This window comes from Neoarthrinium moseri (genome assembly GCF_022829205.1).
Source record: "Neoarthrinium moseri strain CBS 164.80 chromosome Unknown scaffold50_Wmoseri_CBS_16480, whole genome shotgun sequence".
NCBI classification, from domain to species: Eukaryota; Fungi; Ascomycota; class Sordariomycetes; order Amphisphaeriales; family Apiosporaceae; genus Neoarthrinium; species Neoarthrinium moseri.
This window is the reverse complement of record NW_026055164.1, coordinates 1-27,998: the sequence shown is the minus strand read 5'-3', so window position 1 is coordinate 27,998 and position 27,998 is coordinate 1. Positions and strand designations below refer to the sequence as shown.

The 27,998-nt window shown below is 53.3% G+C and overlaps 13 protein-coding genes across 13 annotated transcripts; 4 read left to right on the top strand and 9 right to left on the bottom strand.

Moving 5' to 3' along the window:
• Positions 1–167: 167 nt before the first annotated feature.
• JN550_010108 (uncharacterized protein) lies at positions 168–1,611 on the top strand (the record flags this gene model as incomplete). Its single annotated transcript, XM_049308326.1, has 3 exons — positions 168–327; positions 378–1,313; positions 1,400–1,611. The coding sequence occupies 3 exons, from the start codon at positions 168–170 to the stop codon at positions 1,609–1,611; spliced, it is 1,308 nt and encodes a 435-aa protein (XP_049167848.1).
• A 454-nt stretch (positions 1,612–2,065) lies between these two features.
• Positions 2,066–3,273, bottom strand: JN550_010107 (uncharacterized protein; the record flags this gene model as incomplete). The annotated part of the gene is made up of 4 exons (XM_049308325.1): positions 2,066–2,833; positions 2,891–2,970; positions 3,024–3,098; positions 3,171–3,273. 4 exons carry the CDS (start codon positions 3,271–3,273, stop codon positions 2,066–2,068), a joined length of 1,026 nt encoding a protein of 341 aa, XP_049167847.1.
• Positions 3,274–4,205: 932 nt separating this feature from the next.
• Positions 4,206–4,775, bottom strand: JN550_010106 (uncharacterized protein; the record flags this gene model as incomplete). Its single annotated transcript, XM_049308323.1, has 1 exon — positions 4,206–4,775. The coding sequence occupies one exon, from the start codon at positions 4,773–4,775 to the stop codon at positions 4,206–4,208; it is 570 nt and encodes a 189-aa protein (XP_049167846.1).
• A 1,713-nt stretch (positions 4,776–6,488) lies between these two features.
• Positions 6,489–7,451, bottom strand: JN550_010105 (uncharacterized protein; the record flags this gene model as incomplete). Its single annotated transcript, XM_049308322.1, has 3 exons — positions 6,489–6,598; positions 6,652–7,035; positions 7,097–7,451. The coding sequence occupies 3 exons, from the start codon at positions 7,449–7,451 to the stop codon at positions 6,489–6,491; spliced, it is 849 nt and encodes a 282-aa protein (XP_049167845.1).
• A 509-nt stretch (positions 7,452–7,960) lies between these two features.
• Positions 7,961–9,577, top strand: JN550_010104 (uncharacterized protein; the record flags this gene model as incomplete). The annotated part of the gene is made up of 1 exon (XM_049308321.1): positions 7,961–9,577. One exon carries the CDS (start codon positions 7,961–7,963, stop codon positions 9,575–9,577), a length of 1,617 nt encoding a protein of 538 aa, XP_049167844.1.
• Positions 9,578–10,202: 625 nt separating this feature from the next.
• JN550_010103 (uncharacterized protein) lies at positions 10,203–10,790 on the bottom strand (the record flags this gene model as incomplete). Its single annotated transcript, XM_049308320.1, has 1 exon — positions 10,203–10,790. One exon carries the CDS (start codon positions 10,788–10,790, stop codon positions 10,203–10,205), a length of 588 nt encoding a protein of 195 aa, XP_049167843.1.
• A 2,132-nt stretch (positions 10,791–12,922) lies between these two features.
• On the bottom strand, positions 12,923–14,330 carry JN550_010102 (uncharacterized protein; the record flags this gene model as incomplete). Its single annotated transcript, XM_049308319.1, has 2 exons — positions 12,923–13,761; positions 13,841–14,330. The coding sequence occupies 2 exons, from the start codon at positions 14,328–14,330 to the stop codon at positions 12,923–12,925; spliced, it is 1,329 nt and encodes a 442-aa protein (XP_049167842.1).
• A 307-nt stretch (positions 14,331–14,637) lies between these two features.
• Positions 14,638–15,967, top strand: JN550_010101 (uncharacterized protein; the record flags this gene model as incomplete). Its single annotated transcript, XM_049308318.1, has 5 exons — positions 14,638–14,683; positions 14,738–14,789; positions 14,843–14,975; positions 15,087–15,374; positions 15,449–15,967. The coding sequence occupies 5 exons, from the start codon at positions 14,638–14,640 to the stop codon at positions 15,965–15,967; spliced, it is 1,038 nt and encodes a 345-aa protein (XP_049167841.1).
• A 38-nt stretch (positions 15,968–16,005) lies between these two features.
• Positions 16,006–18,269, bottom strand: JN550_010100 (uncharacterized protein; the record flags this gene model as incomplete). Its single annotated transcript, XM_049308317.1, has 6 exons — positions 16,006–16,343; positions 16,400–16,496; positions 16,564–17,337; positions 17,395–17,516; positions 17,620–17,860; positions 17,934–18,269. The coding sequence occupies 6 exons, from the start codon at positions 18,267–18,269 to the stop codon at positions 16,006–16,008; spliced, it is 1,908 nt and encodes a 635-aa protein (XP_049167840.1).
• An 847-nt stretch (positions 18,270–19,116) lies between these two features.
• On the bottom strand, positions 19,117–21,283 carry JN550_010099 (uncharacterized protein; the record flags this gene model as incomplete). Its single annotated transcript, XM_049308316.1, has 4 exons — positions 19,117–19,151; positions 19,223–20,903; positions 20,982–21,192; positions 21,261–21,283. 4 exons carry the CDS (start codon positions 21,281–21,283, stop codon positions 19,117–19,119), a joined length of 1,950 nt encoding a protein of 649 aa, XP_049167839.1.
• Positions 21,284–22,530: 1,247 nt separating this feature from the next.
• On the bottom strand, positions 22,531–23,071 carry JN550_010098 (uncharacterized protein; the record flags this gene model as incomplete). The annotated part of the gene is made up of 2 exons (XM_049308315.1): positions 22,531–22,639; positions 22,707–23,071. 2 exons carry the CDS (start codon positions 23,069–23,071, stop codon positions 22,531–22,533), a joined length of 474 nt encoding a protein of 157 aa, XP_049167838.1.
• A 1,956-nt stretch (positions 23,072–25,027) lies between these two features.
• On the bottom strand, positions 25,028–25,782 carry JN550_010097 (uncharacterized protein; the record flags this gene model as incomplete). The annotated part of the gene is made up of 3 exons (XM_049308314.1): positions 25,028–25,053; positions 25,334–25,426; positions 25,485–25,782. The coding sequence occupies 3 exons, from the start codon at positions 25,780–25,782 to the stop codon at positions 25,028–25,030; spliced, it is 417 nt and encodes a 138-aa protein (XP_049167837.1).
• A 1,981-nt stretch (positions 25,783–27,763) lies between these two features.
• On the top strand, positions 27,764–27,998 carry JN550_010096 (uncharacterized protein; the record flags this gene model as incomplete). The annotated part of the gene is made up of 2 exons (XM_049308312.1): positions 27,764–27,884; positions 27,941–27,998. Coding segments are annotated over 2 exons (179 nt in total), but the record flags the coding sequence as incomplete, so codon positions are not given.

Below are 27,998 nucleotides of genomic sequence, written 5' to 3'. Positions count from 1 at the left end.
CATGCATGGAGGCGCCTCGGTACGATGCTGTCAAGCACGCGGCTCAAGCCTGGACGAGAGCAGCTTTATTTTCTCGGGACATACAAATACAGGACCCTATGCTCTACACTCTCATTCTAGAGTCAACAAAAGGGGCAAGGTAGCCTTAGAAGACACACTCTCTCAGAATGAGGTACTTTGTCGGCCTGGTTTCCCTTGCTACAGCCGCTGGGGCTCAGCAAACCCTTTGGGGCCAATGTGGTGGTATTGGTTGGACGGGGGCGACGACATGTGTGTCCGGAGCCGTTTGCCAGTACTCCAATGACTACTACTCGCAATGCGTTCCAGGTGAGAGTCTATCGAAGAACTATGTGGTTGATATTTCTAATTGAGGTTAGGGACCGCCTCAACGACAGCCCGCACTAGCACTACAGCCCGACCGACAACAACTTCCCGATCGACCACAATAACCACAAAGACCAGCAGCACTTCCACTACGGTGCCTGTTGCCACTGGTATCGCAAAGACGGATGGAACACTGTTCAACATCGACGGCGTTACTAAGTACTATCCAGGAACCAACTCCTACTGGATATCCTTCTTGACAAACAATGCCGACGTGGACTCGACGCTGGACGACTTGGTTGACTCGGGACTTAAGATTCTCCGGATCTGGGGGTTCAACGACGTCAACACGAAGCCAAGTTCTGGCACTGTCTACTTTCAATATTTGTCCGCAAGTGGCTCGACCATCAACACGGGAGCCGACGGCCTACAGCGTCTGGACTACATTGTCTCCGCTGCCGAGGCGAGAGGCATCAAACTAATAATTAACTTTGTCAACCAATGGGATGACTACGGTGGTATCCAGGCCTACGTCAATGCTTTCGGTGGCAGCAAGACTTCGTGGTACACGGACTCGGCTTCCCAGACTCAATACCGGGCCTACATCAAGGCTGTTGTTTCCCGCTTCCTGAAGTCGCCTGCCATTCTGGCCTGGGAGCTGGCCAACGAGCCACGCTGCAACGGCTGTTCAACCAGCGTCCTGTATAACTGGGCAAAGAGCACATCTGCATATATCAAAAGCCTCGACCCCAACCACTTGGTCACCATGGGCGATGAGGGATTTGGCTTGCCTGGTGATGGCTCATACCCCTATACATACGCAGAAGGTGGCGACTTCGTTGAAACCTTGAATATTACGACGCTGGATTTCGCTACTTTCCATCTCTATCCCAACTCCTGGGGCCAGTCGTACGACTGGGGTAATGCATGGGTTTCCGCTCATGGGGCCGCTTGTGCCGCGGCTGGCAAGCCTTGCTTGTTTGAAGAGTGTGAGTTCAGCTGGCCCTTCACCTCCGATGATGGATGAATCGCATTATCCTGCAATTTCTGGGTGAAGTTTGACTAACATATACAGATGGTGCGCCTTCGGATCATTGCAACATTGAATCTCCCTGGCAGAAGACAGCCCTTGCGACGGACGGCATCGCTGGAGATCTCTTTTGGCAGCTCGGCGTTACCTTGAGCTGGGGCAAGACGCATGATGACGGAAACACAATCTTTACAGGGACGTCGGACTGGCAATGTCTGGTCACCGATCACGTTGCCGCCATAAACTCGCAATCATAATCTGTATGATCGAAACGAATGCTCGATAATGGAGCACAAGGAGGCATTGCTCTCATATAACATCCATGCAAGCTTATTAGTTTTATCAATATCACGAATGGAATCTGTACCAGAACCAAGGGACGTATTCCGCTCCTGTGGAGTGGTAGCACCGTATCCTGCTTTGTGGCCACTTCTAACAATTACCTATATAATCCAGTTTGTTTTGGAATGAAAGCAGTGCGGAAAATAGCAAGCGTCAAAATTCCTGTAACAGTCGTGGTATATGTACTATCTGAATTTCAAGATGTCACGTCATCGTAGAATGATACAGACCCATAGACTTTTACCATGATTGTAAATTGCCCCCTGTTCAGTGGTAGTCACACCCACAAACCCACCCTTGATGGCAGGCGTTCGAGACAACCAGATCACACTGGATGTCTCTCTCTGTCTTCTCGGCTAATCTGACCTTCTAGTATCTCTCTGTAATAGCCGGCGGCTTGTTCTTCAGTACCCCGTCGATCTGCTCCAGGATCTCCGGGGTCAACTTGCCCACGGCACCGACGGCCAGGGCGTTTTCGTACACCTGCTCGGGACTGCTAGCGCCGGTGATGGCGCTGCTGACGTTGGGGTTGCTCAGGACCCAGGCGAGGGCGAGGGTACTCAGCTTGATGCCGAGGCGGTCGGCGATGGGTTGGAGCTCGTTGACCTGGGCAATGATGCCGTCCCACTTGGCCTTGCCCGTGCGCTGCCAGAAGCCCTTGATGAACTCGACGTCCTCGCGGGCGAAGCGGCTGTCAGGCGGCACCCCGTCGCGGTACTTGCCGCTGAGGATGCCTTGGCGCAGCGGCGAGAATACGGTCAGGCCCAGGCCGACCTCACGGTACAGCTGGTGGTACTCGGTCTCGACCTTTTCGCGCTCGAGCATGTTGTAGCGAGGCTGCTCCATGAGAGGGCCGATGAGTCCGAGCTTGTCTGCGTATCGCCAGGCCTGCGCGATCTCGTCGGCGTTCCATTCAGAGGTGCCCCAGTATAGAGCTTTGCCCATGTCAATCAGGTGGTTGAAGGCCCGGACTGTCTCCTCGATGGGGGTCTGCCGGTCTGGACGGTGTGCGTATAGTAGGTCGACATACTCAAGCTGGAGCCGCTTCAGCGAAGCATCTGTCCCCTCAATGATATGCTTTCTGGAAAGACCCCGGTTATTCTCAGGCCGATCACCGTTGGCCGTACCCCAGTAGATCTGCGTAGGCATCAGCTATGCGGTCAAGCTAAGTTCGACTCAGTACAGGAGCCATACCTTGGTGGAGATAACGAGATCATTACGCTTCCAGCCGAATTTCTGTATGGCCTCGCCCATGACTCTCTCCGACTCACCCCCTGTAGCATCTCAATTAGACGAGTAGAAATCTTGATATTTTTGATTTACATACCGGCATATCCCTCGGCGCAGTCGAAGAAGTTCACGCCCACATCGTACGCAGCTTTCATGCACGCAAACGTCTTTTCTGTTGGTTGTTAGCTCTATAGTCGCCAACCGCAGTGGATTGTTGCTCAGAACTTGCCTTTATCAACATGACCGCCATAGGTGAGCCAGCCACCAAGCGAAATAGCCGAGACTTGCAAGCCAGAACGACCAAGAAAGCGATACTCCATGGGTGGGAGATCTGATGGAGCTGTCATTTTGGAGATGGTCACAGCAAACAATCGTCAAGTCAAGTATGTCGTTCGAGGAGGGAGCTCTAAGCAAATGTGGCCAATTCCAGGCAGATATACTGTCACGGATCGCCAACACCTTCTTGTTTCCAAGGATCGCGAATCTGCGAATCCGAATTGGTGTTACCCCTCTATGCAGTTGCACAGCCGACGAGGTGGTGCATAATGTAACATCACCCGACGCCCCACTTCCAATCACGAAATCGGGAGCGCGTAGTGCGCCACATCAGAGGGTCGGCGAGCATGTCCGATGTAAGCTCATCTGCGGCTGCGTAAAGAACTTGCGACGGATGCATTGCTGGGTTGATGACGTTCTATTTGAGTGGGAATCGAATGTTTTCGACCTATCCTGGACGATTGATTCGATGCTGTTGATCGTTGGTGGTCACTCAACAGTGGCGTCTAACCAACCTATGGCGAGCATCGTCAAAAAGCGTGAGTAGACTTCGACGGCTTGTCATCTTTGGCTTTTTGTCGAAGCTGTGCATATAGTCGTTGGCCCTCACTCAACTGACGAGAAAACAAAACAAGAATAAAGGATAGGGTACGTAATTAAGTGTGATTAATAAAAGTATTTGAGCTGTCTGAGGATGCCCACGTAGACAGACCCAGAAGCGGTGTTTCGAGTTCTACCTCCTACAGTCGCCCTTCACCCTAAAAAACTCATCTCTCAGTTCTCTGGTGGGTGGCAATTAATGGGGGTACATGTACTTGAAGTGTCAAGCCACAACCTCGCTGAGGAGGGTTTGACCACCAGTCGTCCGCTGAGTAGGTAACTGCAAGTTTCGCCTCGGTACCATATTTAAGTGCTTATACAGCTGTCGCGTTGGCTACTGATACAGTCCTCTGGCACGGTTGCTCGCAGCTCGTTGTGAGACCGTGGTAAAACTCGAGTGATCCTAGAGAGAGGGAAGATGTGCTGGAGTAGGTCGCGATGGACTACCTCTTCCGACGCTGGCCATCTCATGGTTTCGTGCAGCTTCGCCGTACGCCGGGGGATTAACTGAGTTATCTGTCTGCGCGATGACGGCGGGACGAAGCTCTGAGGTTGGGTGTGCAGTGGGTTGGACAGTAGAAACTGAGGCCACAGTTTCGTGTAGTTCAACAGCGCCAGACGACGTCTTGCGAGGAGGTGTGTAAGCTGGAGGTGCCTCCCCGAGCTCATTGAGTCCTTCTTCTCGGCTTCCGACTCCGATTCCGATCCTTCTTACACGGCCATGCGGCTCAACTCCAGTCCACTGCCACCTGGCATTCTGCGGCCGTCTTATGCGATTCGGTCCTAAAGCTTCCAAGTCACGCTCCAGAGCATGCATGCCGTGCAACGCCCTTTGGGCGTTGCGCCTCCTGTATCGCAAGAAGGTAATGCAGATGGCAGCAGCGATGAGTATGGCCAGAGGGACGGTAATCCAAGTGAAGGAACGGTCTTCTACTGGGGACCCTGGAGTATCATCCCCTTGTGACTCCGACATGAGGAAATGCGGGAGAAAGTATCCCACTGAAGCCGCTGGCTGCGTGAGAAGCGACAAAGCCTGCCAAAGCTGATGAACTTGTATTGCTGCAAGAATACGATGCTGAAGAGGACGGTTCAGTTGGTGGAGTCAACAGGCTAGGACATCGTCAGAACCACTTAAGCAATCATCAATGAGGAGTTCGTTCGCCACTGATGCTGCTCAGCCCCTGGGAATGCACCTCGAGTTTGCTGGGCTGATGATTGATCACCTTATCCATATAACTCGAGCCAATACGCTCACGCGCCCACCAACAGCATATATTATGGGTACCCAAGGTATATCACCCATCAGGGGCCTCAAGTTGTGAAAAGGTATGAGAGCAGTCGTGGGGTCTGGTGCCAAGAGGAGCCAAGATAAGGAAATGCCATGTGCCATCTTACCTTGTCTAGGCCGGCGAGTAAGAGTCTCTAAGATGACGTCTGCATCAAATCCTAGAACTTTGTTTGCCAGAGCAGGGCTTGCCGTGGAGGGGTACGCTGCTCATGATGATGAGCTCGAGAAGCGGTTGTGAGGCCGTGGCGAGGGGAGTTCAGGTGACTGGAGGATAGAATGCAGATCCCACAGCCAAGACGGTCGTCTGGCAGTCTGTTTTGTACATTGTAGGAAAGAGTCGTCGCCAGTATCGACTGGCTTGCAACAACGGATTGTTCGGAGGGCCCGGAAACAATCCGGCACTTGACCACCCTTTACCAACCTTGCCTTGCATTGGAATGCCACACCAAGATGGAATCAACGGTTGCTGCCCCCCGCTTCAGCGTGCGCTCTAGCTGTGGCGTGAGCTCTGGCATCCTTGTAATCGCCGTCATCAGTGCCACCCCCACATGGGCATGGCACGACTAAGTTAGTACACTGTCTAAGTGCATGGCTTGTGTGGCGGTGCTAATTCCTGATAACAGAATTGCTGCGTCTGCACCGCCAAACGCATTCTCCAGGCAGCTCCAGGTGTGTAGAATATCAGGTGAGGAACATTCAGCCGTGTCATCACATTCGTTCAGCCAACACGATGCCGAAAGCAAGAAGAGGTAAGCCTTCCAGTCCATGACAATAGGCAGAACAGGGTAGTGAACCGGCGAGAAGGTGTCCTCATACAGTGCGATCCCTCGATCAAGTCGATCATCATGAACATCGACAGCGAGAGCAACGACTACATACTGCACGATCTCGACGACCAGCATCTCGTCATACAAGAGAACAAGGTCCAAGAGCTCAAGCGCAAACTTGACGACGTAGGTCCTTCGCAACCATCGTGTTGTGCCACTGCTCACTATCTGTGCCAGCGCCTGAAGGAGACCATTCAGGAGATCGAGAGAGACTCGGATTCGGATCGGGATGTCAAGGACGACAAAAAGCGCTAAATGGCTTTTGGCATTGAAAATTTCCTACATTGGATCTAGCGGTCTAGCTTTAAGGCGTTATGGCATTCGGCAAGGTCAGATCTTCTCCGGAGTTGCACGGTTTGATTCAGCAAGTTTCCATGTTATGATTTCATGAAACATTAGGGAATAAATACCCTTTCATTTACACGCAAAAATACCACATTCCAAGCGTGATAGCCCTCAGACATGTCCGAACCGATATTGTAATGCCTCAGAGACCAATGATCTATCCAGAGTCCAGCAGGAATTCGACCTTGGGAATAGCACTGTTCCAACCCGCTGCAAATTGACATCTTTACAATTTGGCAAACTTCGGTTTCGTCTTCTGGAGACCTGATAATAATGCAGACTTGACGTCGTCAGACTGCAGCATTGCAGAGTTCCACACCGCAGTATACTTGAGGCCTGTTATCTGAGTCAGCGAACCGATCCTGCCTGAAGCTATAAAAAAAACTTACTGTCAGCGACCGTGTTGTCTCTTGCGTGGTTGATCAACTCCTTAGTTCCCTGGACCGCAACCGGGCTCTTGGTAGCAATGAGAGCCGCGATTTTGAGCGCGGCATCCACAGACTGGGCCTTGCTGTCATGCACCTGACTGACAAAGCCAAAGGCTAGAGCCTCTTCGGCGCCAAATATCCTGGCGGACAATGCAAGCTCCTTAGCCCACGATAAACTGCCAACGATCTTGGGCAGTCTGCTTAGCGTGCCAATATCAGCAGCCAAACCAATGTCGACTTCCTTCACAGACAGCTTGACATCTTTGGAGCAGATCCGGATGTCGCAGCAAGAAGACATGTCGATTGCCAGGCCAAAAGAGATGCCGTGCAAGACAGCAATGGTAGCTGTCGCTCGTTAGTCACGAGAAGATGCGCTGGGGGGCAAGGATAGAAGCCTGAAACGTACGCTTTTCGCACTTCTCTATCTTGGTGATGCACTCTTGGAACTCAAGGACATGCCGCCTCTGTGATGTTGCCCTTCTTGCGCCATCTGTCCCGGATGTGCTGGTAAGTCCACTCTCACTGGCAGCCTGGACGTCCAGACCGGCGGTGAAAGCACGGTCTCCAGCTCCAGTCAAGACAATGGCGCGCACGTCCGGGTCGTAGGACAGCTTGTCAAAGATCTGGCCAACCTCCACCCACATCTCCTCGAAGAAAGCATTCAGCTTCTTCGGGCGGTTGATTTCGACATGTGCCACGAACTCGGACGGGGACGACACATTGAAGTGTTTGAATTGCGAATAGCCTTGTAACTGAGACATGCTGCACGAACGAGAGCAACCAACAAGGCAAAAGCAGTGACGAGGTGCGTTCTTTGCAACAGTAGTCTACGGAGATACAGCAAAATAAGCAGAAGGCGGCCCGACGAGACGTGCAACACCACCTCCGTCAGCCACCGACCGTCTTGTGCCGAGGCATCTGGCCGGTTCTTGCTGGCGCCCGGCTAACTAGTAGCGAAAGTCTGGGGTCTGCATGCGCCTGGCAGAACAGGGGTTCGACGACAAACCTGGAAGTCTTGGCAGTCTACTCCTCCACGGATTGATGTCTCTTATCGAGGAAAGACACACCGCCGGCGGCCTTATCGTGCCTGGGTGCCAGGTACCGCCAGCGCTTAACCCCGATGGGCTAGAGCATCGGCCCCCCAGCAATCAATTGACCGACGGCCTGTAGGAAAAAAAATAATTTTTGACCAAGACCTTCGCGGCTCAGCCCAGGCTCTACACACGGCTACGATAGCATCACTTGTCGCGGACTGCCACAACCCACCACAATGGCAGCAGAAGTAGCACCGCTACCGCAGCTGAAGCTGCCGCAAGGCCCTTCACCCATCACCGCCGAGCAGCGGTACTGGAAGTCGTTCAAGAGCCATCTAAGGATCCCCTCGCCGACACAGTACCCCATCACCCACATCACCTTCCCCGCCACGAACCCAAACAGCTTCAACTCGGCCGGCAGCGACTTCTTCGCCGTGACCACGGGCACGAGAGTGCAGATCTACTCGATACGGACGCGCAAGCTCGTCAAGACGGTCACCAGATTCACCGACATCGCCCGCAGCGGAGATGTGCGCCGGGACGGAAAGATCTTGGTCGCCGGTGACGACACCGGCAAGATCCAGGTCTTCGACATCAATTCGCGCGCCATCCTCAAGACGTGGACCACCCACAAGCAGCCCGTGTGGAAGACGCAATTTTCGCCCGCTGACCTGACCACCCTCATGTCGACCAGCGACGACAAGACCGTGAGGCTATGGGATCTCCCGAGTAACGACAGCACCTCGACTTTCGTCGGCCATTCCGACTACGTTCGCTGCGGTGCCTTCATGCCTGGTACCATGTCCAACATGCTGGTTTCGGGCAGTTACGATTCGACCGTCAAGCTATGGGATCCTCGAGCCCCGGCCAACGCCGTCATGACCTTCAAGCATGCCAACCCAGTCGAGGACGTCCTACCGCTTCCCTCGGGCACCACCATCCTCGCCGCCGCCGAATCGCAGATATCGGTTCTTGATCTGGTTGCTGCCAAGCCTCTGCACCTGATCACCAACCACCAGAAGACGGTTACCTCCCTTTCCTTGGCGTCTGGTGGAAAGCGTGTCGTATCGGGTGGATTGGACGGCCACGTCAAGGTCTTTGAGACCACCGGATGGAACGTGGTTGCAGGCGCCAAGTATCCCTCGCCCATTCTGTCTGTCAAGGTCATCACATCAGGCGCCAACGGCGACGATCGGCACCTTGCGGTGGGTATGCAGTCTGGAGTCATGTCCCTAAAGACCCGCCTGACAGGCCCCGAGGCCGCCCGCGAACGAGAACGGGAAAAGGAGATGCAGGCGCTTTTGGCAGGTACGATCGCTTCCCACGACAAGACGAAGCGCAAGCGGAAGGGTCGTGTTGCTGAAGCGAACCGCCTCGATCTCGTAGGCGAGGGGGCTGACGTCGTCATCGCTGGCAATCCTGCCTCCCGAAACAAGTCAGCCAAGGAGAAGCCGTGGCAAAAGGACCTCAGACGCGGCCATTTTGCTTCCGCACTCGACCGTGTTCTCGATTCAAGCTCCAAGCAGTACTCGCATCTCACAGTGCTGACACTCCTTGTCGCTTTAAGACACCGCTCAGCCCTGCGAGAAGCCCTTGAAGGTCGCGACGAAGAGACTGTGCAGCCAATCTTGCACTGGGTTCAGAAGCACATCGTGGACCCTCGATATGTCAGCGTGTGTGTGGATGTGTCGATGCATCTTCTTGACCTCTACTCGGAGTTCGTGGATGGGAGCAACGAGTTGGAGGACAGCTTCCGGCTTCTGCACAGGAGGGTGAGACGAGAGATCGAAACCGCACAAATGGCGACGCAAACTGGAGGAATGCTGGGAGGTCTGCTCATCGGAACGGCCTAGTCCACTGATCGGCATACCGAGATTGGCGTTGGGTCATATTTTCTGCATAGCGATGGCGTTCGTTTTGGAAAAGGGTCAAAAAAGGGGGCTATACAGGCTGTAACCAGGAGTGTCCGTCCGGCTTTAGATCCGTCGCGATCACGCAATAAGCTGAGAGGCCTTGTTCATTAAATAGAGAAGAGTCTTGCAGCAGCGGAGATCAAATAACATTATCTAAGAATTACCCCCATCTGTACCATCGTCCAGTGATAACCCTGAGAACGCGAATCTAGTATCCAACATCGAGTATATGTCCTTCAAGCTTTTTGCCTAGTGAACAAGCCGCGTCGAGACGTGAAATTACCTTACTGATACTGGTCTCCGGGAAGAATGGTGTGCTTCTAAGGGTACCGAAATGGTCTCAACGCGGGAAACCCAAGTCATTTACAGCTGCATCTATGTTCTGTCCCTCAGTGCCTAGGGAGGAAATATAGCCAAACCCCCTGATACACTTTGGATTTAACTAGTCGTAACCATCCATTTGAGACTCGTATCATAGAGCCAAGTATAGTATACGACGTGACGCAAAGAGTATGGTGACCTCGTTCTGCTTCTAAGTCCAACTTTGAATCACGAATTGCAAGACTCAGTGAAATCCCAAATCCATCCCCTCGCCTCTGAGCCGCTGCAACTTCTCCCCCGCGCGCCACATCGCCTGCTGCACCCTCATGACCAAGACCTCCTGTTCCTCGTTCAACCGGACCGAAAGCTCATCCATGGCACCGGACACCTCGATCAGCTGCTTGAACACACTCCTGAGGATGTGGCGCTGGTACTTGGCCAGCTGGGCGGCGGTGGTGGGGCGCGATGTCCAACGGTTGAGGATTCGCTCGATCTTAACCAGGCGCTGGTCGAGGGTGAGATGGTTCCGAGGGCGCCGGTGAGTCTTCCGCGAGCTCTTTCTGGTGGTGCCCTGTTTCTTCTTGCCGGCTTCTCTAGATCGATTCTGCCTTCGATGGCTGGTCGCCAGGCCTGCGGCCGGCTTACTGGCGACGGGGTCCACGCGGATGCGAGCAATATCTCGGGACGCGCGAGCTTGTCGGCTGAAACTTGGTCCGGAGGGCTTCACAGGAACGATCCGAGAGGCCGTCGGATCAAGTATCGCTCTGTTCTCCTTCCCAGGGAGAATAAGCGGGTGTTGTGATGATAGGCTACAGTGCGGCTTCGTGGCCATGGTATAATTTCGGATGGGGTCTTTTCTCCGTGATGATATATGGATGGGCTACTGAAGAGGTTCTCGTTCAGAAGCACAGACAATCTATGTTGCGTGAATCTTTGGCGATGGCTAGAGTCTCTTATTGCAGCAGCGATCGCGTTTCAAGGCTGAACAACCTGAGGTTTGGATATTCGGCCAGCTCGACGGTTTTGATGGAAAGAGCGGCCTCAAAAGAACCACAGAATGGTTTTGCTTCCTGACTTACGCCTTCTACATAAAATACGCCCCTTGTTTACGTTTCCATGGGACACATGGTAAAGTCTGCCTGCCTCTGAACCCGACTTGCCTTAAATTTCCTGAATCTGTTGAGTAGCGAAAGATTTTGATCGACGACCTGGTGATGTTGAAACATCTGCATGTATATACGCGTGACGTGAGCATTTAGTCGGTAACTACAATGCTTGCCATCAGATTGTCTCGACATGCGTGCTCAATATCGAAGCATCAAGTCTGGCTTCTACATGTCGTTCAAAGCTGGTTGGTAAAGTTAGACAGAACTATACTCCTGGAAACGTGGAATGGTCTAATCATTAGACAGCGAAGGGAACATTTGTTTTATAGTTTCAGGCTGTTTTAGGCATCTCAGATACATTGGCACTTGTCCCACATAGTCATAACCCTTCGTCATGTAGGCTTTGGCGAAAACCCCTTAAACCTTCCATCCTCCCTCCGTCTCTGAAGTAGACACTATCATACTCACAAGCTCCAAAATTGCGACCGTGGAGATCAAGAGAAAGACATTTTGACAGCTTCTGTTGATTCGTCAACCTGCACCTGGATTCCTGAAGGGGCTGTGGCGTTTGTCATGACACCGAGTCTTGAGAGTTCCTGCCCCACCCAAGCCATAGTTCGGCCAGCTTGTCCCATCAATCGTCCTGCATTCCACATGTTGTGGCGTGCTTCTGGATTCAGAGAGCCAGAGCTATCCACGTTCAAGGCTTCGCGGGCCAATGTACCTGACTGTTCGCTTATGACTTGATGTGCTTGATAGAGGCACCTATGTAGGTGGGATATTTGGTCGTCGTGGCTGATACTAGAATCCTGCGCTGGTGTCCCTCTGGTATCCTGGTTGGGACAGCACCTGCGATGTGCCTAGCGCGTGACTGGCGAGTACGACGGCGGGGGCCTTGTGCACGGCGGCGGTTTCGACGAGTCTGCTGTTTTCCATGACGGTGAGAGCGGCGGTTGTGTGACGGGGCTGCAGTCGGGCGAGCGTTTGGACGTTGTGTGTGACTTCTGGCACTTTGGTGCGGCGAGGATGTCCCGGGGCGGGCCTGGTCTTGTTCCAACTCTCCCTTAACTTCCATCGCGCTGACAGCTGGGCTGTTTGTTGCAGCTCGACGGCCAACCGCCTCCTCTTTGACCGGTGCCAGGGGAATCGAGTCTAGGCTGACCGACTCCATCGAGTCCGGGTCCTCCTTATCAGCAACCGAACGGCTGTTGCGGTGACCCATACTGCAGTGTGCGCTCGAGAAGGTGAATTCTTGATGTCAGAGACTTGGAGTATCGGACTTCCATTTATTGGAACTAATGGTGCCCGGACATAAACATACCTGGAGGCAATGAAGAAGTAAGGAAAACAGGACACTTCCTCCTGTGAGATTTGGGTGAGTTGTGCCGCAATGAGGTGTGCAATCAAGAGCGCCAGAACTTCTGCGGTCAACATGGACGAAACTTGTGCTAAGCTTCGAGAAGGGAAGAAGGCACGGCGTGCCTATAACTCAAATCACAATAGCCGACTTCCAGATTCAGTAAAAAGCATCAGGGCAGCAAGCCAGTGTGGACTGCAACTTCCAGGAATACGCAATTTGGACACATCAATGGACAAGCCGGAAGGTCTGAAACCGCTGGAGTTCTCTCAATTGCTCCTGTCCGCATGCCCTACAAGACGATAGACGTTCCCGCTGTAGTCATTTCAGGTGGCTATATCCAAAATCAAGATGGGTCACCATTGATTCTTCCTTGGCTTCGGAGCTACCCAGGAGCAGTCCGTGACCACCAGTGCAAAGCCGTGAAAGACTATCGACCGCCAATAATGTCCACCCCTCCCTATCTTACATGTTTTGCTCCATTATTGCCAACCAAATACATCAGTCAGGGGTAAGAAGGCCATTGGACTTGACCTTGCTATTGAGCCCCTGAATTGCATCCTCGACCATCTTGTCGAGGTCGTACTCCCAGATCTGGTGGAAGCGCCAAGTGATCTCCTTCCCAAACTTCTCGAAATCCTTCCCTACGTCCTTGTCACGCCACTGGAAAAGATCGCACGCCTCCCTCGTGCGCCCAACGAGCCACTGCGTCCGCTCATATCGCACGTCGTTGTACACACTGAGCGCATCGCGGCAGATCTGGGCGCGGGGCTTCCCGCCCTTCATCCTGGCCGCCCGGTCCACGGCTTCCATCAACTCGGACAGCACGAGCGCGTCCTCGATGCCGAACCCGGCGCCTGCGCCCAGATGCGGCCCCGTGGCGTGCGCGGCGTCGCCGGCGATGCACACGGCGCCCTTGGAATAGAATGGCGCTGGGTGCTCCAGCATGTCGAAGATGGCCCACTTGTCCATGTCATCGGGCATAAGGTCGATGATGGCGCGGACGGAAGAGTGCCAGTTTTTGAACGCCTCAAGTGCCTCTTTCTTGCGCCCGCGTGCTGTGTGCCGCCCATCCGTGGTGCTCCAGGGGTTGGAATCCGAGATCACAAGGAGGACATTGAGCAGCTCTGGTGAGACTGGGTACGTGATGGCGTGTGCCCCAGGGCCATTGTACATGAATCTGGTAGACGCCCTGTACTCGCTCAAAGTTTTCCGAGCTTTGTCCATAGGTACCAGCCCGCGGAAGCAGAATTGCTTGGTGTAGGAGGGATGAGATGCTGGGTTGTCCTCTCCCAGTATAAGTTGGCGGACGCGAGAGCGTATGCCGTCGCAGCCGATCACTGCATTGCATTAGCGATCGATGGGCTGGTTCATCTCTGCTATTCTTTCGAAGCATTCCATGTGCATTAAATGACTTACCAACATCAGCTTCACCAACTGTGCCGTCCCCAAAGTGTATTCTCATCATTCCGTCGGCCAGTTCTTCCACCCTCTCAACCACCCGACCAAACCTCACATTCTTCATGGGCATCAACTCAGCCAGTTCATCGATAAAGTCGCTCCTCCGACATCCTTGAAAGCCTTGCTCTCCCAGATAGAGCTTGTACCCGACCTCATCGCTTGAATAGCCATCTACCCACTGGAACCAGTCCTCGCCATTGGGCATCGCAACCCGCTTATACGCAGCATGAATCTCAGGGTCCACGGCCTTGAGCGCCGCCTCGGCGTTGGGACTGAAGCCCACACCGGCACCAATTTCTTTGAAGCAGGGAGCACGCTCATACAGCGTGTAGGATACACCGCGTGCCTGCAGCCCGAGGGCCAAGGTCACGCCTGTGATGCCGCCTCCGATGATAGCGACATGGAAGCGGGGGCTGCGGCTCACGTCGGAGAACGGAGGAGTCAGCATGGTGGGCGAATTGTACAGAACCGAAGTATTGGAAAGGCTACGATACTCGCACTAGCAAGTGAGTAGTGGATTGCAGAAGATACCACGGCCAGGGTCGTCTGTCTTGAAGTACGGGGTGCGTTCGGCGTCAAGTGGGGTACCCCGTGTTCCGGAGGCCCGGAGGCGGCAGCCTTAGCGCAGCCATAACGTCGGCGGTCTAGGACAGTGGATTTGAACACGAATGTTGCTTTCGCACATCTCCTCCTTGCCTGGAGAAAAGATTGTACTGGTGATTTCCATCCTTAAACTCGACACTTGATTCTCAAGTATGACTCTTACCAAGGTAGTCCCTAAGGGCGAGGTTCTCCTAACAGGTAATTGAATGTCGCTCCAACACACGGATGAAGCTAATAGCGGAACGCAATTAGGTGGAAGCGGTTTCATAGCCTCTCATATCCTCGACTACCTGCTAGATGAAGGGTAGTCTCTCTTCACTTCTCTTGATCTGATAGTAATCCTGACCGGAGATACAGGTTCGAGGTGGTTGCCACTGCGCGATCTGACGCAAAGGGTAGACAAATCATCGACGGAGTGAAGCCCGAGCATAGGAAACTTGTCTCCTATGTTGTCGTGGAGGATATCTCCGTACCGGGCGCCTTCGATACAGTAAGACCTCCGTCCTTTTCTTCACCCCATGCCTCCATTAAGGCGGATTGGAGAGATAAATCAGCCACTCGCGAAACCCCGAATTGGCCAGGAATAACAAGTACCAACTAGGTCCTTAAACTAACACCATTTGACTACGTGGTCCACACCGCTTCCCCTTACCACAACAACATAGTAGATCCGGTCAAAGATTTCCTCGACCCGGCCATCAAAGGCACAACTGGGATACTGCACTCTGTCAAAGCGCACGCGCCGTCGGTGATGCGAGTGGTGATCACCTCGTCATCGGCCGCAATGCTGAACCCTGGGAATCACGCCAAAGTATATGATGAATCGCACTGGGCGACGGTCTCATGGGAGGACGCCATGGACCCGAGGCACACATATCGGTGCAGCAAGGTAACAACCCTCGCCTTCTCTTCTGATCACTGTCACTCCCACGCAATCGATCGTGCTTACACACAAGCACACAGTACTTCTCCGAGAAGGCAGCATGGTCGTTCATGGTGAGTGAGAAACCTCACTTCGACCTCGCGGTCATCAACAGCACGTACAACTTTGGCCCGATACAGCGTGGGCTTCCCAACCTGGAATCCATGAACACCTCGAACCACCGCATCCGGGACTTGGTGCTCGGCCGCATGCGGGAGCAGATCGAGCCCACAGCGCCTGTATTCACGTGGGTCGACGTCCGCGACGTGGCACTGTCCCACGTGCGCGCCATGACCATCCCCGAGGCGGGCGACAGCCGGTTCTATGTGGTTGGCGGGCACTTCAGCAACAAGAGGCTGGCAGACATTATTCGAGAACACTTCCCCCAGATTGCGGACGACTTGCCGCCAGCGGATACGGTTGACGACTTCCCGGAGGATGTGTATCAGTTCGACAACACGAGGTCGAGAAAGGTACTTGGCCTGAAGTACACGGATTTGGAGACGAGTGTTGTTGATACTGTTCGGTCAATCCTCGACCTCCGGCCAACCAAGGCCTGAGCTCCGGTTGAGCCGGTTATGTACAATATAAATATACCTTAGAGAATCAGGTACAGGCTACATAGCAGACTCGGGCCTGTGAAGATGCCTATCCAGAAAATCATGTTGCCCAGCGTCTTCTGATTCCTCATATACTTGGTCCGGCTGAGCTGTACCAAGGGTAGTTGACACATTTGCAACATCAGCAGATAGCCCCTGAGTTTCTTGAAGATGCACCACATGACCAGCTCGTGCACACAAGCCGACAGAAAGAAGGTGATGAGCGTCGCCGTGTGCTTGTTGACCCGCATGGACGAGATCGATGAGTGGTAGACATGGCGGAGCAAGAAGTTGTGCACTGGCCGGTTCCAATCGCGGGCGAATTGATCCCATGAAACTGAACAGCCGCGATTAGTAAACTTGGTACTAGAAATAGCGGACGTGATAGCTTACCGCTGTTCCACCAAGCGTCATAGAAGCTCCTATCCGCAAAGTACGTGAGTTCTGCGATGGTGTTCAGGACCGTCTCCCAGATCAAATACCACGCCATCTAAGTCAAAGGTTGTCAGTAATTGTGCCAGTATCACACCACAGAATGTGAGAGATGTGAAACAAACCATATACTCCATCATGAATGGGAAGACGAGGTCGCTCAGCATCCAGGGGAACTCGCGGAATCTCTCCGCTAAGGTCCATCCCTCCTCCTTCATCATAATCGTTCGGATGACGACGGGGTAAATGTACGCCTGAGAGACCATGATCATGACGAATATAACCCCAAACAACGCCGAAAGCTTCTCTGCCACGTAGGCCCAGTTGATGCTGTCCGAGCGGGGATATTCCAGCTCATACACGAGCGTGGGAAGCCCGATGAACTCGTACTGGTTTGTGAACGTCAGGTTATTGGGATAGGAGCGCTTGAGGTCCTGAGCTTTGCCCTTGAGCTCATCGGTCAGTGCGTCAATCTCCCATTTTATCATACGCTCGAAGAGGTGGACCTGGTCCGCGTCCAGGGACTCGTCGGAATCGATAGCCCGCGTGATCCTCTCGATGTCGTCTGCAAGGTTGCCCTTCGACATGGACATACGGCGCTCTCTGTACTCGGAAGCCGAGGGCCGGTGCGAGAGATGCGACGTTGAAAGGGCAGAAGTGGGCAAGTTGGTTTGCGACGGAGAGTTGACTGGCGAGATATGCTCCAAGAGCTTCAATTTCTTTTCCAACTGCCGCCTCTTCTTGTACACCGAAGACAGATGTCCGTTATAGAAGGCGTATGAGTGCTGCTTCATCAGCATTACCAGCCCGTGCATCACGAAAAAGACGGTATGGGTCCACGGCCAATCCCTCAGAAGGGTCAAGCCGATGACGCCGCCAATGAACAGTGTCTGCCAGACCTGGATAACGTGATATTTAGCGATGCATAGATAAATAGGGGAGCTGGCGGGACTCACATTCTGGAGGATCCAGCCTGTGCGGTTCCAGTCCAACCATCCTCTGAGAATCAGGTTCTGGAGTACCAATCCAAAACCCGTCAACCCACACATGACACCATCGGATAGTAAAAGAACGACGACTAGCTAGAGCATTAGCTAACCACCACATAGACAAAATGATGAGAAGGCAATGACGATATAAGAGAAATATCGCCAATTAGTAACGAGGAGGGTGAAACGTACCATCTCTCCTGAACATGTACTTCATAATCTCGTTGGTCCCAAGCGGGCTGCCAGTCTTCCTCCAATTGTCCGCTCCCATCTTGACAATGAGCAGCGCGACCGAGATCCAGAAGAGCACGTAGAAGCCCTGAAAGGGGCTGTTGGCGGCCGCCTGGTTCTGGCGGTCGAAAGCCGAGAACTGGCGCGTGAACACCATGTCCCTCAGCTTCTCTCGGCGAGAGGGCTGCGTCTTCTCCTTCTCCTAAAGTTGTTTACATTCTCAGCCATGTTCACTGTATCAGATTTTGAAAAGGTCTAGTGATGGAGGTACGCACCCTTTCCAAGCTCTTTCTCAGGATTTCCCTGAGCTCCGTGTCGTCCGAGGCCACGACGTACGTCTTGCCTCTTTTCTCGCCAGCGGCAGACATTCTCCTCAGGTCTTCCGAGCTTGAGGCGCCCCCTAGGCTCGAAGTTTGTGTGTCCAATGTCACGATGTCGGGAGTGCCCGTGGCCGAGCTGTCATAAGAGTCTCGTTGACCACGGCGACGCACCATGACAGACACGGGTGGAGTCTGGTGTTTAGTCTCATCATAGTCCTCCTCGCTGGCACTTTCCGACGGTGTCCTGAGGCCGCCGCCGCCGCTCGCGGCTTCTCTTAGAGCTTCGGCCATGGCATGGGGCCGTCGCTCCGGCCGACCGCTTTGTGCCTCCATGTGCCAGAGAGATATCCGTAGCAATCCAACTTCTTCTCAAGCTATCAAGTTGGGTGGCAAATAACTATGATGGGGAACAGTAGTGGACGCTACGCAGAAGGATAGAAACAATTTGGGATGTTCTTGGTTCAACGTATTGTGGGTGAGATTCGATATATACAGTGTGAGTGGCGATGAACCTCGGCCGTGCGGGAAGTACGGATGAGAGACAAGGCCAGGTGTGACAGGCGGGGACCTCGGATGCCGAGAATACGGTATCGCGAGCGTTGAGCTAATACTCCAAGTGGTTTAATCGAGTGTCCGTGAGCTGCTAGACGAACCAGATGCACAATCAATTCGCAGGAATAGACTTTGTCACCGTCGATTCCCCATTTAGGGAACCGAGAATTGTTGGGCTGATGTGAGCAAGCTACGGCAGCCTGGAGACAAGCGAGTCCCGACGTAATCCTACGACAAAAGCTCCCCACCATGGATGCGCCTTGCTGCAGGGGCGACGTCTGGACAAGGTGGGGTAACATTGCGTACCTACATTTATGTACGATTCGGCAACGGATTGATGTATAATCAGCTATATAAATAAGCACAGTCACGCTAGCCCGCAAGGCCCTGAACCCAGGTCGCAAAGTAGGGAGTGAGGGCAGGCAGCTGATCGATCACATGAACTTTATAATGTTATAGAAGCTAAGCAAGCATAAAATCATCACACGGCTCCACAAGAGTAGCCTAGCGCCAAGAACTTTTGCCATAGAATCTCCAGACCCACCATTCATTCCAGCACGTTGTGGGAAGGAAAGGGAAACACCATCTAATGCATCTTCTCAGAAGTTGCCATCAGGGAACCTGTAGAAACGTGGTCAGCAATCGTTGGCCTAGATATCATCTGCCAGTCTGGTTGGGAGGGTGTAACTCACCAATGAAGGTAGTGACTAGTCGGCTGCGAACTTGGCAAATATCCTCAGGCACTAGCCAGATGGTGGCGCCCATCTTTCGTGCTATACTGATACTCAACTTGGCGTTCAAGTACGCCTCCTCATCTGTGCGGCCGGGCGTCACCAAGTCGTAATCGACGTAGCTGCTCTTCATGCCGTTGAGCACGTCCAGCAAGAAGACACCACTTCCAATGGAGGAATCCTTGAATGACCGGACGGCCGAGTTGCGGCCTCCCTTTTTGCTCATGTCGTTTGCCCATCTAACCATCTCCGCATCCGTAATCTCCCGCTTGCCAAGGCGTTGGGCAAGGGCCGCCAGGGTCAATGTGATGTCCTTTCGCATGAGCTGCCATACCAGGCCCAAAGTCAGGGTCTTCTGTCCATCAGTGATATCGGCACCCTGGATTCCAACGAGAGAGAAACCGTTCTGCTTGCCGAGCTCGATGGCGTAATTCGTGTTCTCCACGGCCTTGAATCTCATCAGCTCACCACCATGGGCAGGACGCTTGTTGCAGTGGCGCCAGTTGACCGATCCTTTGATAACCTTGTCGTAAGCCTGCAGAAGAATCGTACCGTCGCGCAGGTCGTCAAAGAACGACACCACAGCCGGTTGGACGTCGAGGCTGTTGAGCCAGAGAGTGAACACCCGGGCCTCACGCTCTCCCTCGGCGTCGAAGTCCTCGACCTCCAGCTTCTCCTCTTCGGTAATGGGGTCTAGAGCCGGGTGGGTGTTGAACAAGTTGGCGACGAAGGCGAGGTTAAGCTTGGGGTTTCCGGCAACCAGCGAGGTAGGGGTCAAGAACTTGCGACAACCCAGCTTGTCAGCGTCCTGCAGCACCAGCTCGGCTCTCTGCAGCAGATCCTGGGTTTGGAGGGGGGCGCGACTGGCGCCGTACTCGTGGCCGATCTGCGCCTGCAGGACGGCATAGTTCTCGCCGTCCTTGACGTCGGTGGAGAAATTGTTGACTCTCCGCGGCCAGTTGGCGGCCTTCAAGTGGTAGTTGAACCATCTCAGGAGAATCTGCTCCGGAGGTAGGCGCAGAAACTGCTCAAGGGTCTCATCCTCCTCAAGTAGTCTGTAGAGCTCCGGGTGAAGCTTGATATCGATCTTTCCAAGGAGACCCCTCCGAATAACCTGCCAAATCAGACCCAGGATCAAATGTTCTCTGACCTCGATGATATCACCGCTGCCAATGTTGACCACCGAGCAGCCGATACCCTTGGCAGACTCAATGACAATGTTGTTGTTCTCTGTCATGTGGAAGGCATTGAGTTTCTTGATCTTCCTTCCGGGCACGTTCATGACACGCTCGTCGATGGTGTCGGGGACACTGTCATTGATGAGCTTGGCGAGGACGAGGCCGTCCTTGCACTCGTCGAACATCTCAAAGGTGTCGGTGGGGAAGGGCAGGCGGTCACCGATATCCGGGTCGCCGGCCAGGACGGCGTTGATGTGGCGGGTGAACTCGGTTCGCTCATCCTCGTTGATGGTATGCGTGATGTTGGCGTTGGATCCTTGGACATGAATCTTGCCGACGCTGCCCTTGGAGGCATGCCCACCTCCTGTTCTTTGCGACACGACACCCGAAGAGGGAGCGGGAGCGGCGCCACCCGTGTTCATGCGCTGTTGTGCTGGCGACGAATCTCGGAGCTTTGCGATGAGCTGCGATGGAGGGAAAGTGGTCAGTTCGGATCCTCACAGCACCAAAGTGTTGGGGGGCCGGGGGGCTGTGCGACTTACTCCGACATAGTCCTCGAGCTCGACCCGCCGGGACGAGTCCAGCTCGACTTCCTTCAGGGCCTGTCTGACGACATCGTAGGGTTGGCGCTCGCTCTGCTGGGTAGCTTTGATCGCAGTGGCCTCGTCGATATAGCCTTTGTCGTCGACGTCGAGCTTCCGGAAGGCGTCGGTCAGGCCAAAGATGTCGCCTTGCTGGAACTGAGGATATTTCCTGGCGGGGGTAAGCAGAGTTAGAGACGGACACGAGGCATCGGACGCCGCCTGCTAGATTTAGCATACCTCTGAAGCTTGAGCACGTTCATGGTGGCGTATCTCCCGTCGCTCGGGTCTGCAGATATGTGAGAGGGATGTTTGCGACAGGATACCTGGGGTAGGGTATACGGAGGGGTCGGCGGGGGGGAGGTGAGGGTCAGCGGGTGCTTATGTCGGGCCCCTCGTTGGAAAGAATACTGGCTGCCTGGATGGTATCCGAAAGCTGTAGACTGGAATGAGAGCTGGGAAAAGCAGGTAACACGACCAAGGCAAGAAGACGACAGTCAGTATATTGCTCAGCTAGCTATCGGAAAACTGCGTAAGTACAGTAAGGCAGGCATTCGGTCCAGCCTGTCTCGACGTCGGCCGGGCAGGAAGCTGGCTGGTGGGGCTGAGCACTCTGTCTGGCTGTGGGCGAACCAAGACCAACCCGAAGGCGGGGTGATGTAATTGTTGCCCAGAAAAAAACACAAGCCACCCTCACTTGCGTAAGGCCTGGCAAGCCCATCATCAGGCAGCCCCCAAATCGTGCTTGTTTCATCCACTTCTTTTCTTGGCCGGCCCTCTGATTCGACACCTTGACGACGGCCTGCTATACAAAAATCTTTTCTTCACCAACTACCTAACTTGAGTACTCTTTGTCTCCGAAGCCAGCGAGGGCGAAACCGTCCGATGGCACCGCACCTATCGCTACCTAGGCTCCAAAATCTGGCCCCTGAGCGCCAGGAGTCGGATGCCTCTACGTGCGTGCGTTAAAGCGCATTATTGTTTGTGGAGTCGTTCATGTATAGTTGGGCACCTAAAGTTGGACCCTCTTCCCCTTCACCCTCGCGCGCGCCGACAGTCCGCTTACAGCACCTTCACCCATGAGGATTGGCACCTCCTTTACTCGATCGGGACTATAGTCGGGCTCTGGTCTCGTTGGGTTCAACGCCCACATCTCTTGAAAGGGTATCTATCTGATCATCTCCTACTGCTTCCAGCGTCATTCCAATCAATGGCCTTTTTCGACGATTGCTGTGGTCCATCAAGCCAGGCAGCGGCGCAATGCAATACTCATAAAACCTCCTCCTCCACCGCCCCTGCTTATCAACATATCTGGGCTGGCTGCCGTGTAGCACGCACGCCCTTGGGTTGTTCTGTCACCTGCCATCGTTGATCCGTTCTTGTTGTTGTTCGTTACACACATTCCGGCCGTCCTCATGCAGCTAGCCGGCGTTTCGCTTCATTATCAATTCAGTACGTCCCTGCGCATCGTTGATGTTCTTCCTGGACGAATCCATAGTCATGTTCGGCTTTATGCGACGCCGGCGACAGTGTCGGGCTTGATCGTGAAATCCAGGGCCGGTGCGACGAATTGGTTGTAAGACGCATCGCCGTGGCCCGTGAAGTTCCACCAGGTGGTGCTGTAGGTTCTATGTGTCAGTGCTCTGGTCTCTATCTACCCAGAGGGCGAAGACGGGGGCTACTTACTCAACCTCGAGGTCAGTATACTGGAAGCTGACTTGGATGTGGGCGACGGTATCTGACCCGTTGGAGCGGGTGGCTGGAAGAAGCTTTGCAACGACGCGGCGGGCAACGGCGGCCTCGTCGAGGAGGTCGCACTCTTCATAGGGTGCGCCCTCGCCGGAGCCAGAACAGTAGGCTAGGAACGCCGGGCGTGCGGGATTTCTGTCGGACGCAATACCGGACACGTTGAAGTCGTAGTAGCAGCCATCTCCGTCACAACCGGCGGTCCATTGTGTGACGTCCCAATCGTAGTCCTCTACGGCCTGGATGTTGAAGAACTTGGCCGAAACGGCTGTGGCCAGGGTAGCAATGACAGCAGCTCCACGCATCTTGACGTTCGTCCGAAGTAATTGAGTAGAATTGGTTGATGGGATGGTGCAGTAAGGCGAGTTCAGTCTTCAGTCAGGTACCTCGTTTCGATGCCGTGCAGCTGGGTTCAGGAACAGTGCTGCAAGACAACGGCCTGCTTATGCCTTAAGTACGGCCATACAGCCTTTATCCAGCCAACACAGCCCTCCGACCTGCGCCAGCCCGTGGCCCGCCAAATAGCCTTGTTATTGGCATCCCCATTCCACATTCACAAGCGGTAAGAGCTCCATCTTTGCTGCGTAAAGTGCCCCTGATTAGGAAATACGAGGTCACATCGCTGGCTAGAGGGAATGTCAGCCGAACGGTGTACCGCGCCATCCCTGTCCTCTCTGCGTTTCTTGTTTCCTGCGCGCGGCGCCCCATTGGCCGGCACTGACGCCAAGCGCAGGAACCTGCCGATCCAATTCGACTTGGGGACTTCGTGCATGGAAAATCGAAATCAAAGGGGCCCTCCCGCCCATCCCTCGGACCCTCTTTCAACCTGCCCGGGCTCCACACCGGCTGCTTCATTCATGGTGCAACATCGCTGCCGGACTACAACGCCGACGGCCGCCAGGGCCGCTTACGAACACCACCGTCTGCGATACAACAGCGCAGCTCTGCCGGTCGTTTTGAGAACTCGGCGAGGCTGTGCTTGCACTACCACGGCGTGCCTTGAAGTGTTCGGGGAGCTAAAGTAGCAGGTTTCATGGAAAGCCGCGGGCGTCCGTGGGAGTGCCAGCTCGTGCCTATCTCTGGACTTTTCCCCAACCACAGCTGTTCGCCGGCAATTGAACTCGCATGTTTTGGCGCGACGACCCCATCGAATTCCGAAGATGGCTATGCATCATGCGATTCATCCAGACGAACATCAGTTCCTGTGACCAGGCTGCCGGGGCCAGGAGATTGTTGTCTCCTCACCTCACTGGGTCGGGGCAGTCGAGCCGAAACTTACCACAGTGACTGATTGACTCTGCTCGGCCACATGTTTCTCCAGTGACGTCGTCCTGCTCCTAGGCCCATGAGAAGAATTCTGCCAGGCCTATCTTAAGCATAATGCTCACAGATTGCTCATGGAGATGAACCTAAGGAGACTGTCTATGCGCATAGTTGCATAGCCCCAGGTAGTAGTATCGCTCCTCGGTTATAGTGCCCAATCGTCTGCGAGGCAGTGCTTCTCGTTCTCCTTTTCTTCTTCTCGATTAGATAACCAAGGAGCAAAGTTGTGTCCGTGAAACTCACTTATCTAAATTCCCACTGCTTGAGTGTCGATACTATTCCGCGCCTCTCTGTTCCTACATAACCTTTTTCGTTACATCGTGGGCCCCTGCCGAATTAAACAAACTGGGCGACAACCTCGTGCTGTGTGACTCTACCCGGTGCCGCTTTGAACAACGGATGATCAGTGTATTTATGCTGTAAAGTTTCCTCGTGCGCTGCGCAAAACATGGGCCGGCTAGTCAAGATATTATTGAGGTCTCGCTCAAGGTGGTACTGGATTACATTCACTTAGTAGAAGCACTCATCGTAATCCCGTTCATCGAAGTTGCACTCCCACTCCATCGGCATGATAAGGACGCTCAACTGAAGTTTTAACATGGGTGCCTGGGGCGCTCACTATATACCTGGAGCACTCGATATTTCCAGTGTTGTGGGCGTACTCTGACATGCAATATGCCCATGGTTCTGCTGCGGCCCTATCCAGAGCTGTATGCTAACCTCCTATCTCTTCAGCCGGAGAGCGTAAACTACTTTGTAATAGCTATTCATGATATAATCAGACGATACAAGTCTTATCATGAGCACTCAGCAAGATTCGTGGGGTTTGAGAAATAGGATGTGCAATATGACCCACCCAAGTGCACAGAAATTGGGAGCACAGGCAGCTTAGGGATAGACAGCCTTGATAACATACCGTCGGCGTCATGATGTTATATTCACCATCCGAGGTTCTCCTTGATAACTACTCGATACTTGTTAGAGCATGATGCCCTTGAGGCCTCCAAGAACCTCAAATCCTAACCCGGATGCGAGGCTCACAGGAGAATTGGAAGTGAGTGTCACGAAGCAAGCTTGGATACGTGTAGTGATTTGAACACCTTGATAAGTTGGTTGGAAACTAGCCTGATTTGCTATGTACGCATAGTGCTATGCCTCCGAGTGACAACAACATTCCGATCCAAGTGTCTATATGAAGTTTAGCGTTGAAAGGTGTTCCCCGCAGGACGGAGAGTAATACTCACTTCGATCAATAACTTTCTTCTCAACCCACCAATCGCCCAGTACTGTGAAGAGGAACGCCAGCGTGTTCACAATCGGGACGGTCAAGCTCAGCTCTGGGTTGTTCCCATTAGTATCCGTTGTGTTTTGCAGTTCGAGGATCGCAGTGCTTACCGGCCTGTCCGATGAGCAGGAAGAACCAGATGCTCCCGGTCAAGTTGATGAGGAGCGGGACGGCATATCTCGGGTTCCTCAGCAGGTCCAGTACCGCAAAGAAAGCGCCGTACACTTTGCTCTTGAGCCAGCTCGCTTTGACATCGTCCCTCTCCAGGATCGGGCGCGCAGGCGGGTTGTGGTCCCGGGCGGCGCGGCGGATGAAGGGGGTCGTGAATCCCCACGCCAGTCCGACCATGAGAAAGCCCAACACGTAGTTGAAGGCCGGCGGCTGCGGCTCAGCTGATGAAGACGCCATGGCTCTGATGTCGCACAAACACTATCTGGTTTGGATACAAGAAAAGATACGTCCAAGTGCAATGCCGGGATTAGTTGAGTGCGCTGTCTTGATTTCGATGGATTACCTGTGGCATGTCGTCAAGTTCTCCAGCCTCATTCGTGGTCGCTCGCAGCTGCTAAGGGGGGTGTGGGGCACCCCCACACCCCTAACAATATTGAGGCTCTTACCCGTTGCCCCCAGGTTACTTCACTTCCCATGATGTCTTCAACCCATGCTTTATTCTAGGTAAACCAACAAATAATCACACTTTTGGACAGTCTTAAATTGGCTTGTATTATCCCGGGCATCTGGACTGAGGCAACAGATATAATCATTGTCATTGCTAATCGCACCCCTTCAAGCATTGGATTAGATGAGAACCTATCTCAATAACGAGGCCTGGATTGGTGCATCGGAAGCATTCGAGAATCAATTACCTGAAGGACGCTTCTTACTTTTTGCTTTGCTTTGATCGGATGCAGGATTCCAGTTGGCCGGGCACTCGGTCAATATCTTAAGTCAACATGATGCCGGGCGCTGTCTGTGCTCTAGTCTCGTTAGTCATGACATAGCAGATGAATCATCGACCCGGCTCCAGGTTTTCTTCTTCTCCTACTGAAACAATCTATAGATAGTCTATTACGACAGCATTCAAATTGGCTGATGTCAAGGGCGGCTATTATGGCACTGGCTGCTCTGGTTCAATCTACTACAGATTGGCTTTCACTACTGTCATTTGTCGACGCTTTGGTCGCGCGGTCTTTCCCGCGGCATGCACGTGGAGCAGTCAGCATGGGAATCCCAGACTTTCCTATCGCCGTTTATGCAAAGACTGCTGTGAATGTGTCGGCGTATAATTAGTGAAGAGGCTACATCGGGGGTTAGTTCGACACGAATTTGAGGTACGACGAGTTGCACGAGGTTTTATGCATCGCCAGTTCTCTTGCTATATACATATATGCGCTCATCACAGTTGAATATCAGTATCTTCAACACATAACAATCAATCATCCAAGCTGAACTTGATGTTATGGAGATTCCTGCCTAGGCATTTTATCGCAGTCTCAAAACAGGAATGCAGGTGGCATTTGGCCAAGCTCCAATGTAATTTAGGTGCTTACGAGTCACCGGCATTTACATCTGTAGTAGGAGAATACAGTAATCGTCATTGACTCTACGCTTTTATTCATACCACCTTCATGTACAGATCTAACTTGATGCTCAAATTTATTCAAAGGCTCCCTTGAATCCGTCCTGGGATTTCCCAACTTCACAAGCAGATGCCAGCCAATCGCGCAATTCTGCTCTGCACGGCATGCTACCGGAGAATACGCTCCGGATTCTGCCCTGACGATCACCCGCTAGATACGCGATATCGTAAATGAACTTTCGTGCAGAAGAACTGCCAGTAATGTAGAAATCATTGACTTAATAGTAACAGACCAATAGTTCAAAAGTCTTTGACGTACAAGGCTGGAGACGAGCATTGCAGCTCCCGCTGCTCGCCTACTAATTAGGATAGTCTAATGTTTCTTTTCTGTTAGTAGCCAGGGGCTATACATGTCATCGACAATTTACCGATGGGTTTCATAGCGTTATTGCTGCCTGGTATTCCGCCAGCATCGAACTTTAGTCCCCAGCCATGCAGATCTACGCCAAGCTCAAGGGATAGCCAGGCCTTCCGCCCGAGGGGTGATGAAGTCATGACCTCTTTGATATCGAGATTTCAATGAGTATCGATGTGGTGAGACGAATAGAGCCAGGTGACTGGGTCAAACGGAAAGCTTTCTCAGAACCTGAGCTGCTGGTTCTTAAGATTCTAGAAGTCTATAAAGAGGAGGTTAACTCCCCCTTCCCCTGGGCTTAATCTGGATATCAACTAAACATTTGACATCCACGCATCATACACTTGATAAAACACTGCAATACCCGTTCCTCCAGTCAATCAGAAACCATCAGCATGCCTACCGAAGGTCAGATCGCCGGCGGCCACAAGGCCAACCTGAGCAACCCCAACACTTCTCAGGAGTCCAAGCAGCACTCCAGGGAGATTCTGGACAATGAATTCAATGGTGGTGACGGTGCGCGACTGCTACACTTGTGGCACCTGTCTACGATGGCTAATAGTCATACACAGTCCCTGCTCCCGGCGACGAAAACAAGAATCCTGGCAATGTTATTGGTGGTCTCAAGGC